This window comes from Procambarus clarkii, chromosome 72 (assembly GCF_040958095.1).
Source record: "Procambarus clarkii isolate CNS0578487 chromosome 72, FALCON_Pclarkii_2.0, whole genome shotgun sequence".
Taxonomy (NCBI): Eukaryota; Metazoa; Arthropoda; class Malacostraca; order Decapoda; family Cambaridae; genus Procambarus; species Procambarus clarkii.
Genome location: NC_091221.1, coordinates 7,583,189 through 7,600,708, shown reverse-complemented (window position 1 = coordinate 7,600,708; position 17,520 = coordinate 7,583,189). Strand labels below are relative to the sequence as shown.

Genomic DNA, 17,520 nt, shown 5'->3' with positions numbered 1-17,520 from the left:
CCATAGATACCACCACAGCTGCACCAGATACTACCACAGCTGCACCATAGATATTACCACAGCTGCACCAGATACCACCACCGCTGCACCAGATACCACCACAGCTGCCGCAGCTGTGGAGGAATAGTGCCTCAGAAAATTTAAAAAAATCAGTGTCAGAGTTGTTAACAAATGGTGGGCATTAAGCAGTGATGTGGTGGAGGCTGACTCCATACACAGTTTCAAATGTAGATATGATAGAGCCCAATAGGCTCAGGAACCTGTACACCAGGTGATTGATGATTGAGAGCCGGGAACAAAGAGCCAAAGCTTAATCCGCCGCAAGCAAAACTAGGTGAGTACAACTACTATCACCACTACTCCATCTACCACCACCACTACCCCAACTACCACCACCACTATCCCAACTACCACCGTATAGACCATTGATTGAGAAACGACACGTGTTTGGATTTTCGTAATACGACCATCGTAGCACAGAGAGCACCTGCTTACTTTTATTAAAGATATTGTATATGTTATCTTTACATCTTTCGTAACAGAAAAACCAACAAGATAGATGCAAGAGGGTTGATGACAGATTCATAACAAAAACATGAAGCCAAAAGAAACTTAAAAGTGGTACAAATAAAATATACAGAACAAAGAATATGAACAGACAGAAACACAGCCAGGACCAGCAGCAAGAACATGAATGGTAGCTAAGGTAAACACCTAAAAGAAGAACAACAACAATGGGTAACATAAAAATAAAAGAATCTATTTAAATAGCAAAAACACACACGAATAAAATGAACGACAACACCATCAAGAACTAAACAAGGATAAGAAAGGAGTAATAAAAAATAACAAATTAAAATGTATAAAACAAGAACGAAACAAATATAATATCAACACAAAACAACAAAGCAAGCAACACCCCTAACATCAACAAAGCAACAACATCAGTAATGGTTACAGTGATTATGTTTTAAAACAAATTATCCCAATTACTTTTGTAATAATGTCAAGTGAAGAATACTTGCAGATAAATTCAGTTCTATTCACTTACTAATAATATTATATTTAGGAACAAAATGCACTATCAGCTTACAGTAGTTACCTAGTGGGTAGAATATTTGTATATTTTACCACACGTCAAATTACATGCAACGTTTCGGTCATTAATATATCTTGAAGTTGTGTTTCTGAGTTAAAATAAATAGAAGCTGCCTCGTAAGGGCCAATAGGTCTTCTGCAGAGACCGTCATTCTTATCTTCTTATGTTCTATGTTCTTCTTCTTATATGTAATAAGTTTTGAGGAGAGAATCATGTTCAAATAACATGTAACAAAAGATTGTTGAGATGACGAGAGGCTCCTTATATTTTTAAAGTGATACGAAGAATTTTTGTAAAGTGACATGATGATATTGTCCACATGACTGGAAGCACATTATTGTTAATTGGTGAAGGGAATTATTGTTTAAATAACATGAAGAATAATATTGTTCAGATTTCAGGCATTTTACTGCTGTACTTGTTAATAATTTGGAATAATAAAGATTAATATACTGTATGGTATAGACTGAATTAATTCCAATTCTGTATTCCACGAATAACAATGGCGTTCCGTTGATCATTACAACTCGTCTAGTAGAATGTATACTTGTCTACCATTTTCGTGTTTGTATATACATACATCATACATCTTCTAAATGGTATGCCTCAGCTCACTTTGAAGTATTCTAATGTCATCAAAACAAAACGTAATGTATCCAGTACGCTGAACTAGTCATCATATGAAACAACGTAATTACAGAGAGCTTGACCCCTGTGACACCTTGTATTATCTCATCCATCTTGGTTATGTACTCGCTTGTTCAAGTCAACTTGTTCATATAAAAACTTTAACAAAGAAAACTTTAAAAACTTCAAAGACTTTTTGGTAGACAATGAAGATGCAGTCCAACTGCCCTTTCCCCTTGACTCTTTATTGTCTTGTCATCCAGGACTTTTCCTCAACAAATCAAAATTGTAGGTTTCATTAATCTTCTAATATGTGTAATATTGCCTTATGGATTATATCTGTTTAAGAAATTCTTGTGTAAGGGGCTGATGACTGTGTTCTTTTGTGAAAATCGGAATAACATTATTAGTTGAATAACTTTCCGGTCTATTTCTTCTTTCCTTGGATGCATTGAAGAGTATCATGAGAGATAAACGTAATGCGTCTTGCTGACCCTAAAGTGGGATGCTGTCTCTTCCTGCTGCTGCCTTTGTTACAGTTAAATATTTATATACTTAAGTTTGTTTCCCTCTGTGGTCACTGTGTGTTCTCAAGTCTCACACTCGGATCTCTTTCGTGGCCTTCGTCTGGTAATTAAAGTTCGAATACTTTATTGATATCTGTGTTTGTGTTCTGTCAAGATCTTTGTCACCTGAATTATGATCTCCTCCTTCTATGTTCAGCATTGTTACTGTATCGTTCACCGAGAGATTTCTCCTAATATACTGCAACTGTGTAGGGTCTTTAATTCTCGTTACATTCACACATGGGTTCTCAATATCCATTCTTGTTTTAATGAAATTGTTTTAAACTTTACCGCAGTTTCTTCAACTTTTCTTCTCTCACAAATCATTGTTATATATCAAAATTTTGATGCAAAATATAAGTTTTCAACAGACAGAAAATATTTTTCCCTCTTTACCTGTTAATTTATGTTAGTCGCAGTTATGATGCACTTCAGCCCGCGTATTCAAACTTATTCTAATGGCTGTTCTAATGACAGCTTCCTTTGAATCTCCACATAAAGACGTTGGTGATGGATAGTTCTGCATGGATCAATAGTAGACCACAGCGAAGCAAAAGAGACACACGTGGCCCCATTTAGCTGTCGTTTGATATAAAATATGCAACTGCAATAAAATATTGAACTGCAAATGTGGCTAATAAAAACATGCACGACTGTCTCAATAGCAGAAATTGCGACATAAATTTGATACTTCTGTGTCTCTTGCAGTCAATGTAAGATCAAGGGCCATTAATCACACACGTGGAGGCTAGATCGTTGGACTGTATATAACTGTTCCCCTCTCGGACCTGTGTCATTCCCACCTTCTACCAGCCCGCTGCCTTCAACTAGCCTGCTGCTCTCTACTGTCATCTCACCTTCACTAAACTTCAACATGAGGTGCGTGTTCTGGCTGTGATAAACTGTCCAATTGGAAGCTCATATGTTCTTTGCTATTCATGTGCAAAACTTGAGAGTAGTTATTCTAAGATGAACTCTGCTAGATGTATTCTAAATTTCCGACGCCATTTAACTGATATGCCTTTTTGCGTTTTATTTGTGCAAACAACATAATTTACGTTTTGTTCAAACCAGGGTTTCTCTAATTTACTGATTTCCTTAAAACTAAATAGTTGTATTAAACATTAATATAAGACCTCAAGAGACAGGCAGTGTTATGGAGATGAAAAGTCACAATAAAGTGGCTGAAAAATGTTGACCAAACCACACACTAGAAATTGAAGAGACGACGACGGTTTGATCCCTCCTGGACCATTCTCAAGTCGATTGTCAATCGACTTGATAATGGTCGTGGACTGACCGAAACGTCTTCGTCTCTTGAATTTCTAGTGTGTGGTTTGGTCCACAGTGTCATGAACTTCTTTTTTGTCGTCTATAAACATCCAACAGAATCATAATACTTATAGCGACTGTTAGACAAGAGATTAAAGTATAAATTGTGCCATAAAACTAACAACATTTTATACAAATGGTGTTACAAAGGACATTTCAGCAGTAACACAGTAACCTAACCTTCCATTCACCTGGGTTCTAGGAGATTCGAACCGTGGACACCCCAAGTGTGAAGTCGAAGCTGCGACAAAAATTTGATAGTTCGAAGACCGAACTATTGATACCGAGCTCGATACCGAACTGAAAAACGTGGTCGTATTACGTTCATTACAGTCCCCTTTTATTTCATAATGCAGTACAGTGGTTAAGTAAGTTTTCGAGGATTGGTCGATAGTTCCATGTAAATTAATAGTTCATTGTCAAATCACCAAATCTTCAAGTGCGTGAATTGACAAAATCATCAATTCAACTCTAGACATTCCTGTATGATAACCATTACTTTTTTGGTGATAACCAGAGCCATTTTGTATTGCCTAGAGCTGATGTTTACGATGTTATCGTTGTAAATGAGTACGCTGAGAGCTTCCTCAGCCATGATAGCATTGCTATTACCTTAATTTAGTTTATATATGTCACAACTATAAACTTCCTGAGTCTATCTGATGTGGAGGGATTTGTGTAGTTGCGAAAAGTGTCTCATTCTGATAACTATAATCCATCTCATTGTCATTATCATCCACGTAATTGTCAACCCCCATCATCAACACCATCAATTAATATTACCTCACTCGGAGCCGGATCTGTTTACGGGCCCCCCCATCCTCTAGTCAGTCAGGGAATTAAACAGCTATAACACCATCTTGATGGGGCCCCTTGGTGTTTGTGGACCCCCCTCGTGTTAGTGAACACCCCTATCTCCCTTGGTGTTAGTGGATCCCCCCTGGTGTTAATGTGTTTTAAGCCATGACATACTTGACCTATTAGGTAAGGTTGCCTTGACCTCACTATCAACAAACCTGCCTTCACCAAACATTCTTATCAGCGTCGTTTTAACTATTTTACCTCTCACTCTTTTTTTTCTCACCTCTCCCCCTCAGGTACAAATTCGTGCTGCTGGGTCTTTTGGCCTTCGTATGTGCCACTTCAGGCTACGTTCTGAAGGACCAGGACGATGCACTTGGCGACACCGACGACCGTCCAGAACGGGTCGTCTTCGAAGACGACGATGGGGACAGGTACGAAAACTTTTGAATAAACTGCTAAAAGAAAACTGAAGTTCTCCCCTATTGTTTTGCTCTCTTTTTTTTTGTCTCAAAGATGAACCATCTTACACCTGGCGTGTTCTTATTGATCAATATCGTAAGAATTGTTCGTCTTAGCAGTTCACAAAAACTTATCCTAGTCATCAGCCAGCCCCACGATGCACAATTGTTCACTGTTTTCTTTAGGTGTTGTTGTTGGTAGCACGGGCTATGGTGAGCCCGTAGTTTTTCTTTAGTTGCTGTACTAATGTGTCCTGTTGAGAGAACATTCAGAGAGAATACATACTGTACTTGTAATTTATGGTCATATGATTGTGACCCTGAAAAGTTCCTTAGATAGCAATCGAGTCTGTTGCTTATCCAGGAATATAACCCAGTGACGAAAATGAGAACGCAATGATATTTCCGTTTTCCAGTCAAGATCTAAATTAATGAACAAACTTCAATCTCGTATCTTTCTTAACGGGGTTCTAATGGTTCGGGATCTTGAAGTGGGTAAAATATAGTAATGTATTAATTGGCTGTTGATTGCTGGTGTTGACTTATTTTTATGTGTAGGGCCTCGTGGATGTCGAGTCTCCTGCTATCGTTGTGGACGAAACAATCAGGATGATGATGGACAGAGTGTAACGTGATCCGACTTGTATTCCTCTTGACATACCAGAGAGCATACAGAGAAAGTTACTCCAAGCCTTCACTAAAGAGGCACCCTTCTTGAGTCCCGATGGGCGCATGTATAAGCAAGTAGATAGGATCGCCTTGGGTTCTCCCCTAGGTGTCATGTTTGCGAACTTCTAGATGAGCACCATAGAGCAGAGGGTTTTAGTTGACATGGACATGAAACCCGCCATATACTGCAGGTATGTTGACAACACTTTTATGCAGGTATCAGATGTCAGATGTCTGTAGCAGCTGAAAGAGGTATTCGAGCAAAATTCGGTGTTAATTTTCACTTACGACATGGAGAGCGATGGGAAGCTGCCCTTTCTAGGTGTAACAGTCACAGAAAGGAATGGTGTCTTCCACACTGCAGTCTACACTAAGGAAACAAACATAGGAATGGGCCTTAATGACAATAATGTCTGCCTAGACTGGTACAAGAGGAGTGTTGTCAACGCTTACGTCGACAGAGCTCTTACTCACAGCTCTGGTTGGAAGCAAGTCGATGAAGAACTCTGCAGTGTAAGGCAGGTCATAGTCAACAATAACTTCATTAACGGTTATGTTGAAGACGTCATAAAAAGAAAGGTGAAACGCCATGCAACCTCTGAAGAATACACTAACACAACACTTGTACCTCCTATTAGACTGTTTTTACTGGAACTTCTTTACGACGGCTTATAAAGCTGAGGAAAGTGTCCTGAAATATATTATTAATAGGAACGTTATCCCAACAGACAAAATCAGAAGATACAATTGACAATGTATTACAAAAACAAGAAAACGGCCAACCTACTCATGAAGAGCTCTCCAGACACCAAACAGAATGCCTTGGACGAAATCAACGTTGTCTATGCTTCACATGCCCACTTGGGGACTGTCAGCCCCAAAGATCTCAGTATATATGTAAGACAACAACGTCTCTTTCTAGGCGATTAACAATGCACAAATAACAGGGCTCCATCAAGAAACATATAATCTCCTAACCCAACGAGACCATCATCAGAGAAATCTTTTCAAACAACACAGAAATCATTGATAGATACAACGATAACAGGAATCTCGACATCAGTGAAGCCCTACTCATCGAAAAGTCAACACCAGCTATCAACAGCCAATTAACACATAACTATATTCTACCCACTTCAAGATCCTAAGCCAACATAGAAATAGCAGGAGCAATATAGCAATATAGAAGCAGCAAATATGATTGATTCATGTTTTGTCTTTTGTCTCCTCACCCAAAAACATTTATGTCATATCACCTCACCCAAAAACGAATATAAGCATGAAATGATGTGTGTAAAAATTTGTCTTTGAAAATGTGAGAAGTCCTTGCAAAACACTTTTAGGCGTCAGACCTTAAATAAATATGTGAAAATGAACTTTAGAGTTAATTTTTCAATTACCCCTGACAATGAAGAAAAATGTAAGAAATATTGAAAAGATTCGTGTTAGAAGCATTAATCTTATCCTTTTGGGCATATTCAATAACATATATATATATATATATATATATATATATATATATATATATATATATATATATATATATATATATATATATATATATATATATAGTGTAACAAATACTTGCATTTGTTAATATATATTATGTATTATACACTGCAGGGCCGAACAGAGCGATGTTGCTGACATTGAATTAAGGAGAAACAGCCGCCAGAAGCACGGACGCGGCCACCAAGGACGCGGACACAAACACGGACACGGTCAGGGACACGGACACGGTCAGGGACACGGACATCATCATAGACACACAACCAGGAGGACTACTAAAACCACCACTCCAACCACTACTAGAACAACTACCACAACTCCAACCACTACTAGAAGAATTACCACAACTCCAACCACTACTAGAACCACTACCACAACTCCAACCACTACTAGCACAACGACCACCACTCCAACCACTACTAGCACAACGACCACCACTCCAACCACTACTAGCACAACGACCACCACTCCAACCACTACTAGCACAACGACCACCACTCCAACCACTACTAGCACAACGACCACCACTCCAACCACTACTAGCACAACGACCACCACTCCAACCACTACTAGCCCAACTACCACCACCACCGCCACTACTACCACAACGACCACCACCACAGCTGCACCAGATAACACCACAGCTGCACCAGATACCACCACAGCTGCACCAGATACCACCACAGCTGCACCAGATACCACCACAGCTGCACCAGATACCACCACAGCTGCACCAGATACCACCACAGCTGCACCAGATACTACCACAGCTGCACCAGATACTACCACAGCTGCACCAGATACTACCACAGCTGCACCAGATACAACCACAGCTGCACCAGATACCACCACAGCTGCACCAGATACCACCACAGCTGCACCAGATACTACCACAGCTGCACCAGATACTACCACGGCTGCACCAGATACTACCACAGCTGCACCAGATACCACCACAGCTGCACCAGATACCACCACAGCTGCACCAGATACCACCACAGCTGCACCAGATACCACCACAGCTGCACCATAGATACTACCACAGCTGCACCAGATACTACCACAGCTGCACCAGATACCACCACAGGTGGACCATAGATACTACCACAGCTGCACCAGATACTACCACAGCTGCACCAGATACTACCACAGCTGCACCAGATACCACCACAGGTGGACCATAGATACTACCACAGCTGCACCATAGATACCACCACAGCTGCACCAGATACTACCACAGCTGCACCATAGATATTACCACAGCTGCACCAGATACCACCACCGCTGCACCAGATACCACCACAGCTGCCGCAGCTGTGGAGGAATAGTGCCTCAGAAAATTTTAAAAAATCAGTGTCAGAGTTGTTAACAAATGGTGGGCATTAAGCAGTGATGTGGTGGAGGCTGACTCCATACACAGTTTCAAATGTAGATATGATAGAGCCCAATAGGCTCAGGAACCTGTACACCAGGTGATTGATGATTGAGAGCCGGGAACAAAGAGCCAAAGCTTAATCCGCCGCAAGCAAAACTAGGTGAGTACAACTACTATCACCACTACTCCATCTACCACCACCACTACCCCAACTACCACCACCACTATCCCAACTACCACCGTATAGACCATTGATTGAGAAACGACACGTGTTTGGATTTTCGTAATACGACCATCGTAGCACAGAGAGCACCTGCTTACTTTTATTAAAGATATTGTATATGTTATCTTTACATCTTTCGTAACAGAAATAACAACAAGATAGAAGCAAGAGGGTTGATGACAGATTCATAACAAAAACATGAAGCCAAAAGAAACTTAAAAGTGGTACAAATAAAATATACAGAACAAAGAATATGAACAGACAGAAACACAGCCAGGACCAGCAGCAAGAATATGAATGGTAGCTTAGGTAAACACCTAAAAGAAGAACAACAACAATGGGTAACATAAAAATAAAAGAATCTATTTAAATAGCAAAAACACACACGAATAAAATGAACGTCAACACCATCAAGAACTAAACAAGGATAAGAAAGGAGTAATAAAAAATAACAAATTAAAATGTATAAAACAAGAACGAAACAAATATAATATCAACACAAAACAACAAAGCAAGCAACACCCCCTAACATCAACAAAGCAACAACATCAGTAATGGTTACAGTTATAATGTTTTAAAACAAATTATCCCAATTACTTTTGTAATAATGTCAAGTGAAGAATACTTGCAGATAAATTCAGTTCTATTCACTTACTAATAATATTATATTTAGGAACAAAATGCACTATCAGCTTACAGTAGTTACCTAGTGGGTAGAATATTTGTATATTTTACCACACGTCAAATTACATGCAACGTTTCGGTCATTAATATATCTTGAAGTTGTGTTTCTGAGTTAAAATAAATAGAAGCTGCCTCGTAAGGGCCAATAGGTCTTCTGCAGAGACCGTCATTCTTATCTTCTAATGTTCTATGTTCTTCTTCTTATATGTAATAAGTTTTGAGGAGAGAATCATGTTCAAATAACATGTAACAAAAGATTGTTGAGATGACGAGAGGCTCCTTATATTTTTAAAGTGACACGAAGAATTTGTGTAAAGTGACATGATGATATTGTCCACTTGACTGGAAGCACATTATTGTTAAAGGTGAAGGGAATTATTTAAATAACATGAATAATATTGTTCAAATGATTTCAGGCATTTTACTGCTGTATTTGTTAATAATTTGGAATAATAAAGATTAATTTACTGAATGGTATGGACTGAATTAATTTCAATCCTGGATTCCACGTACAATAATGGCGTTACTTTGATCATTAGAACTCGCCTAGTAGAATGTAAACTAGTCTACCATCTTAGTGTTTGTATATACAAATCATATATTTTCTAAATGGTATACCTGAGCTCACTTTGATGTATTCTAAGGTTATCAAAACAAAACGTATTGCATCCAGTACACTGGACCAGTCATCATGTGAAACAACGTAAATACAGAGAGCTTATTGACCCCTGTGACACATTGTATCACCTCATCCATCATGGTTATGTACTCCTTTTTCAAGTTAACTTGTTCATATAAAAAAAATTAACACAAAACGGTAACAAGGAATTTTGGACTTTCCTTATTAAGACTACTCATAGCCCAGTCGATAGAGCTTCGGCCTCAAATGCATTGGGTCTACGGTTCAAGATTCCTACAGCCCAGGTGAACAGAATAAATTTTGGAGTTTGTTTTAACCTTCCTTCTCTACTGAAGCTCATAATATGTATTTATAAATAAGGTTCGTGCTGGAATCATTGGTCTAGCTCTTTCTGTCACATTCAGGAATATCTATCAAAAGTATATTTCTCAGCACGAGGGTTGTGGCCAGACGCTTGCAGCAGGACTCACCAAACTCTTCAGGGTGACTGGTCTTTATCCTGGGATGGTCATAGGCTGGTCAGGTTCAAGCCCCATTTACTTATGCTGAAAAGGGCAAATCCTAATAATTTCCAGTCTCGCTATGTAAAAAGACTCCATCCTCACTAAGATGCTACAGAATGAAGGGAAAGTGGTGAAGAGTAGGGAAGGTGGTGAATCTTTCTGTCTATCTATCTATCCACCTATCCTCTAACTATCCACCTATCAATCTATTTATACAGCTATTCACTCATCAATATATGCATCTATCTTTCTATCCATACATTTATCTATCCATCTATCATCTGTATCTGTATATATTTCTATATATATTTCTATAAATCCCTCTATTTGTACATCAATCTATCCGTCTCTACATCCAATTATGTATTAATCTATCCATCTATCAATTCATCTATCCATCTATTAATTGATCTATCTATTTACCCAATCATCTATCAAGCCTTCTAACCATCAATCTTGCTATCCATGGATTCATCAATCGTGCTGTCTACAAATGCTAACAACACCACCAACGCTCCTGAAATAGCTTCTACCACCAATCCACGACACCTGAGCCTACTTCAGGCTGTGAGACGAAAGACAAAACCACCAACTACAGAGGTTTCAGACTCTTCAGACGAGGAAATCTTAGTAGGAGCTGCACCGCCTCACCACAAACACGACACCTACTCGGTACAAGACCTCCTCATGGAGGCCACATTACCAAACTCCAACAACAGCTCGGCTCAGCCAAAGAAAAAACAGAAAATCTATTGTTTCGGATTTCGGAAGACCGATTGTTTCGTGTTCTGTGTTGTGTTTGTCACCTCACCCAATACTTTTGTGCCATATCACCTCACCCAAAACAAATATAAGTACGATGAATTTTTATGTGTAAAATAAGCCTTTGAAAATGTAATAAGAATTACGAAACGCGTTCAGGCGTCAGACCATAAATAAAAAAGAATTTTGGAGAATTGACATTTTAATTACCATCGACAGTGCAGAAAAACAGAAAAAACATAAGAAATATTGAGAAAATTCTTGTTAGAATTATTAATCTTACCTTTTCGGTCATATTCAACAACATGTATATTATATATATACAGTATATATATATATATATATATATATATATATATATATATATATATATATATATATATATATATATATATATATATATATATATGGTCCCCAGGATTATATGCAACTGATATATATATATATATATATATATATATATATATATATATATATATATATATATATATATATATATATATATATATATATATATACACACACACACTGACATTTGCTGTTTGAATAGTAGAATTATTACCTCTCAATGACGCAGGTACTGCAAATGGTGCACTCGTGCTTATTTTTATTAAAATAACCCTACGTGTAATGCTTCTATAATTTGGCATTAACGAATTTTGTGTGTAGCTTTGTGCCTATCAGTTTGTTCTCATTGTTATGATTGCTCATATATTATACAGAATTATCCAGCAATATCCTCTTTGTGACAAGAGGATATTATATATATATATATATATATATATATATATATATATATATATATATATATATATATATATATATATATATAACTTTTTTACACTCAACCCACCAGGAGACTCGAACCCTGGCCCACAGAGTGGCAGGTACACACTGTATCCATTGCACCTGTACCTGCCACTCTGTGGGCCAGGGTTCGAGTCTCCTGGTGGGTTGAGTGTTATAAAGTTATAAACTTCAGCTTGCGAGTTATATAGGCAAGTCTGTGCATATATATATATATATATATATATATATATATATATATATATATATATATATATATATATATATATATATATCAGTTCCATATAGTCCTGGGTACCATTCAGGAATGTTCGCATTTGTGTTCCTCACGTGCGCCCCAAAGAATGAGGTGATTTGATAAAATGCTATGCCCAAGATTACCATCCGGGTGCCGACGGGCGGGGGGGGGGGGGGGGTTCAAATAGCTTCGGCTATCACCTCATGTCCGGTCGTGATGGTCAAGCGTATTAAGGCGTCCTGTACATACCAGTTGCGTTGCTCCTGGCAGTATGGGTTCGAGTCACTTCTGGGGTGTGAGTTTTCAGTTGCATATAGTCCTGGGAACCATTCAGGCTTGTTCGCATATATATATATATATATATATATATATATATATATATATATATATATATATATATATATATATATATATATGTTTTTTCAGATTTATGCAGATTCTTGTCACAAAGAGGACATTGCTGGATAATTCTGTATGATATATGAACAATCATCAACCTGATCAACCAGGCTTTGACTCATACGTCAGGCTGCGAGCAGCCGCGTCCAACAGCCTGGTTGATCAGTCCGGCAACCAGGAGGCCTGGTCGACGACCGGGCCGCGTGGACGCTAAGCCCCGGAAGCACCTCAAGGTAACCTCAAGGTAGGTAATCATAACAGTGAGAACAAACTGATAGACACAAAGCTACATACAAATTTCGTTAATGCCAAATTATAGAAGCATTACACGTAGGGATATTTTAATAACAAATAAACACGAGTGCACCATTTGCAGTACCTGCGTCATTGGAAGGTAATAAGTCTACTATTCCAGCAGCAAATGTCAGTTCAAGATAAAATGTATCACCAAAATACATACGTGGAGGCTTGGATGGGCAGTATATAACTGGGTTCTTCTCCGAGCTGTATCATTCCAACCCTGGCCCAGCTTACTGTTCTCTAGTGTTATCTCATCACCAGTAAACTCCAACATGAGGTGAGTTTTCTGACTGAGGCTCAGTTGACCTACAGATAATCTTGATGTACTCAGATGTTCTAAATTAAGCTTCAAACTACTTATTATAAGCTGAGCTGCAGTAATTTTGCTAAAAATTGATAATGTATTTTTTTTTACTGCTATGGCACCATTTATTTTATTTGCTATGGCAAATTTTTTTTTATTGTTGGTGTAAATAGTTAGGATCAGTTAGGTTTTCAATTCGTTTTTCTGATATAATAATGTTTTTCATATCCATATGCTTTCATACATGAACTTATCAAACAGTCAGTTTATGAACAAATATATAAATGCTTAAAACAAATGTTCAACATATGAACTGTGTTCACATTTTGTAATAGGATGAGAATAATAATAATGAACCCAATTATCATAATCTCTCATAGACTTAATACAAGCAATCTTACACTAAATATGTAGAAATTGAGGTGTAATGAAGAATATATTAGTATTCCGGACTAGGAGTGGATGGGCTATTACACTGCAAACTTTACAAAACTTTCTGCACATGAACGCCACAGTTTTTATATCATTTCAAACGACACGTTAATATACAGACGACTCTCACACCTCTTCCCCACAGCTACAGCTTCGTGTTATCATGTTTCTCACTTCTCCTCTTACCTCTCCCCCACAGGTACAGCTTCGTGTTATCATATCTCTCACCCTCTCCTCTCACCTCTCCCCCACAGGTACAGCTTCGTGCTACTAGGTCTCCTGGCCTTGGTGTGTGCCACTTCAGGCTACGTCCTGGAGGACCAGGACGACGCTCTCAGCGACACGGACGACCTTCCAGTAGGGGTCGTCTTAGAAGACGAAAACAGGTACCAAAACTTGGGGATATCCTGTTCACTGAATCATTTCATTCTTGTTCTTATTTCCATATGAAAAGTATTTTAATCTAGAAGTTATTAAACAGCACTAAGACTTTCAGTGATCAATGACATAAGTTTTGGAAGGTACGCTTTCCATTTTAACTTCTCCCACGACCAGGGAGCCGGTCGGCCGAGCGGACAGCACGCTGGACTTGTGATCCTGTGGTCCCGGGTTCGATCCCGGGCGCCGGCTAGAAACAATGGGCAGAGTTTCTTTCACCCTATGCCCCTGTTACCTAGCAGTAAAATAGGTACCTGGGTGTTAGTCAGCTGTCACGGGCTGCTTCCTGGGGGTGGAGGCCTGGTCGAGGACCGGGCCGCGGGGACACTAAAGCCCCGAAATCATCTCAAGATAACCTCAAGAAGATAACCATATCTTGTCAACGTAGCTTGGTAAATATGTGAATCATTTATCATATGTTTTAATATGTTGAAATGTTTTGACTTGACACGGTTGCAAGTCTGTAGACACAGTGCATCAGAAAGTTGTTCGTCTCAACATTAAAACTCCTGGTTTTTAGTGAAGTGTTGTAGTTCGTCTGATATTACTAGTAAAGCTGTGCATTATTATTTTCTGTTGTTACTGCTCTTGATGGTTGTTGGTCGCAGGAAGATGCGAACAGAATACTCACTTTTCATATTTTTGGGCACAAACGTCCAATGCAGTTTCGTAGAGTCAATGTCTATTGGCTGTTTATTCTGAAAGAAATCACTCTATGCTGTCTTCGAGTTCCAGCTGAGAGTGATCTTGTGGGACTGCAGTACTGGCGGTGTCTTCCTTGACAGTTTGGATGGACGGGGGAAAGAAGATTATGTCATCACACATTTGACAGCTTTGATATCCAATGATTAGAAATGCATTGCTTTTCTGGGGAGGGGAGGGGGGGGGGGGGGGGGAGGAGGAAGCGCCGATGTTGATTTTAGCTTCTTGTTAGCAATATTTGATTGGAAAGCTTTGCTTTTTCTGTGACCATCTGTAATATATATATATATATATATATATATATATATATATATATATATATATATATATATATATATATATGTGTGTGTGTTCTTTTTGTATATTGCTGTCATCATCGATGCCGTTTGCATCAAGACAATTATAATTTTTCTAATTTAATTTTTCCTCTTAAGTCTGCTATCCATTCTCTCTCTCTCTCTTGACTTCCTCTGTCCAGACGAGTTCTTTACCGGCCCTTGTGGCGGTAAATGGAATCTTCAGCATATATCATTATAAGATGTAAGGTCCCCCCTCTTTTATTTTTTGTAATTTGATGTATCACTTCATCTTAAATCAAAATTAATTCCTGTCTCAATTAATACATATTTCCTGTGTTATCCCCCCTGCAGGCCTGAAGGTATTGATGAGGCCGGCATTGAATTAAGGAGACGTCCCCATCGCCACCACTGCGGCCACCACCACAGACGTAACCACACACGCAGGAGCACCACCACCACCACCACTGCCAGCCCCGTTACCGTCGGTTTAATCTTCGGGAAATAGATTTTTATCAGGCAAATGACATTTATTTGAGTGTTTGTAAAAACTATCGGAGTATAGAGAGCAGTTAGTGGCAATTCTTAAAGATATTTTTCAAGATTCTATGAATCCATTCGTAAGACAATCCACAAAGAGCAGGATACCAAAATAAGTGTTGATGGCAGTTTTACATAAATATTATAAAACTTAAAATTGTAAAATTGCGAGCAATACAATACAGAGCATAAAGAATATTACGAATAACTATAGTTAAGAATATAAATAACGAGTAAAACCAGAAAATAAAGAAGATGAGAAATTAAAATTTCATCCAAAATACACATAACCAACATGAAAGACAGAAAGAACAGCAATAATAAAATTGCAAAAAAACACTCAATAACATGATAACAAAATCCAACTTTACAAGTAATATCAAAGTCAACAAAATATGAACAACACAGTATGCAATAAAGTCAGCAACACCCTCAACAATAACAACCAACATAGAAGAACACTAATTATTAACAATGAAGATTATTTGTCAACTAGTTAAAATCACTAAATAACATGACAATAAAAACAAAGATTGCTCACAGTCCAATTATTTTTTGCTATAAAAATCTCTATGTTTAATTGCATGTCAAAGTTTTGAGGCGATATACTTTTGTTAATATGTGAACAATAATATTGTTCAGATGAGGTGAAGATTTTTACTGATGACTTTGTTAAGAATATTAAAGAATAAAGAATATTATATAATCTGGTATATGGTTTCTACCAAAATATAATTCCCTGATAATCATAATATGTAGTTCAATTGATCATTATAACTCGCTCAGTTATTGATTAAATAATTTCAGATTTTATACCACGTTATTTGCTCCAACACCCTCCAATGGTACCCGTTGGTACAATGACACTTTATCTGGGTCTATACATTCCCTCTTGGAAGACATCTGGAAAACTCGAAAGGAGACATCTTAGGCCCTCACTCTAAACCCCCTACCCTCCAAGTGTAACAGTTTCCTCCAATTTATAAGCCATAAATCGAGTAAGCCGTTTTGGCTTACTCTATGGCGAGCTCAGCTTACTTGATTTACTTATAAATTGAGTAAGCTGAACTTACATGGAGTTCACACAATCAGTCCTGCAGACAGCATCCTCTTCGGTGCTTCTCCCGGAATTAATGTCATTAAAGAGAACTTGAGAAAAGGAGGTTACTGACCTATAGAAGGTGGAAGATAGGTTTGGCAACTTCGATATATTTTAACTGTCTCACAGTGTGTCTTTATCTTCCCAGACTAACCTACTCTTTAAAGTGTTCCATTCTACATCAGCCCAAAGTTTGAAGAGCATGACATCGTTTTGAAATCGATTTTATTAAAAGTTGTCAGCTATCCACCTAAGGACACTTAGTGAAAACAATAATATTTTATAAGTTTCAAAAGTGTTAAAGATCCTTCAACTTTTGTTTTCGGATATGGTGTATTGTATCATTTCAAGTGTTCGAGCTGTAATGTTCGATACATGAGGAATACCTCACAATACCTTAAGCACTATCTGTGAACCTACTAGAATATCTAACTGTACAGGATTTCCCCATAGGAAAGCTGCATCCTCTGCAAATCGAGGTCCCTTACAGTAATTTCATTATAGATTTAAACTTGAGCCTTTCAAATTCGAGTTTTCAATGATCGAAGTGTAGGAAATATTAACTACGCCTTTGTGGATTATAATAATAATTCATTGTATTGGGGGACAGATAGTCAGTGAATATAGTCATGTTAAATGAATGTCAAGCTTCCCACTAAGGATGAACTATTGACCCAGGCCAGGATACAACTCCACAATGGTGAGTCTCTAACT

General features: G+C 38.1%; 1 protein-coding gene across 1 annotated transcript; it reads left to right on the top strand.

Moving 5' to 3' along the window:
- The first annotated feature begins 2,829 nt into the window (after positions 1-2,829).
- LOC123773578 (uncharacterized) lies at positions 2,830-16,413 on the top strand. The gene is made up of 4 exons (XM_069312428.1): positions 2,830-3,171; positions 4,722-4,859; positions 13,986-14,117; positions 15,522-16,413. Exons 1-4 carry the CDS (start codon positions 3,167-3,169, stop codon positions 15,673-15,675), a joined length of 429 nt encoding a protein of 142 aa, XP_069168529.1. The 5' UTR covers positions 2,830-3,166; the 3' UTR covers positions 15,676-16,413.
- The last annotated feature ends 1,107 nt before the right edge of the window (positions 16,414-17,520 follow it).

Bases quoted from the DNA above. Each gene is read 5' to 3' on its own strand.
- LOC123773578 (XM_069312428.1), top strand. The intron at 4,860-13,985 runs GTACGAAAACTT...TCTCCCCCACAG, and splicing joins GAAGACGACGATGGGGACAG to GTACAGCTTCGTGCTACTAG. The intron at 14,118-15,521 runs GTACCAAAACTT...TCCCCCCTGCAG, and splicing joins GTCTTAGAAGACGAAAACAG to GCCTGAAGGTATTGATGAGG.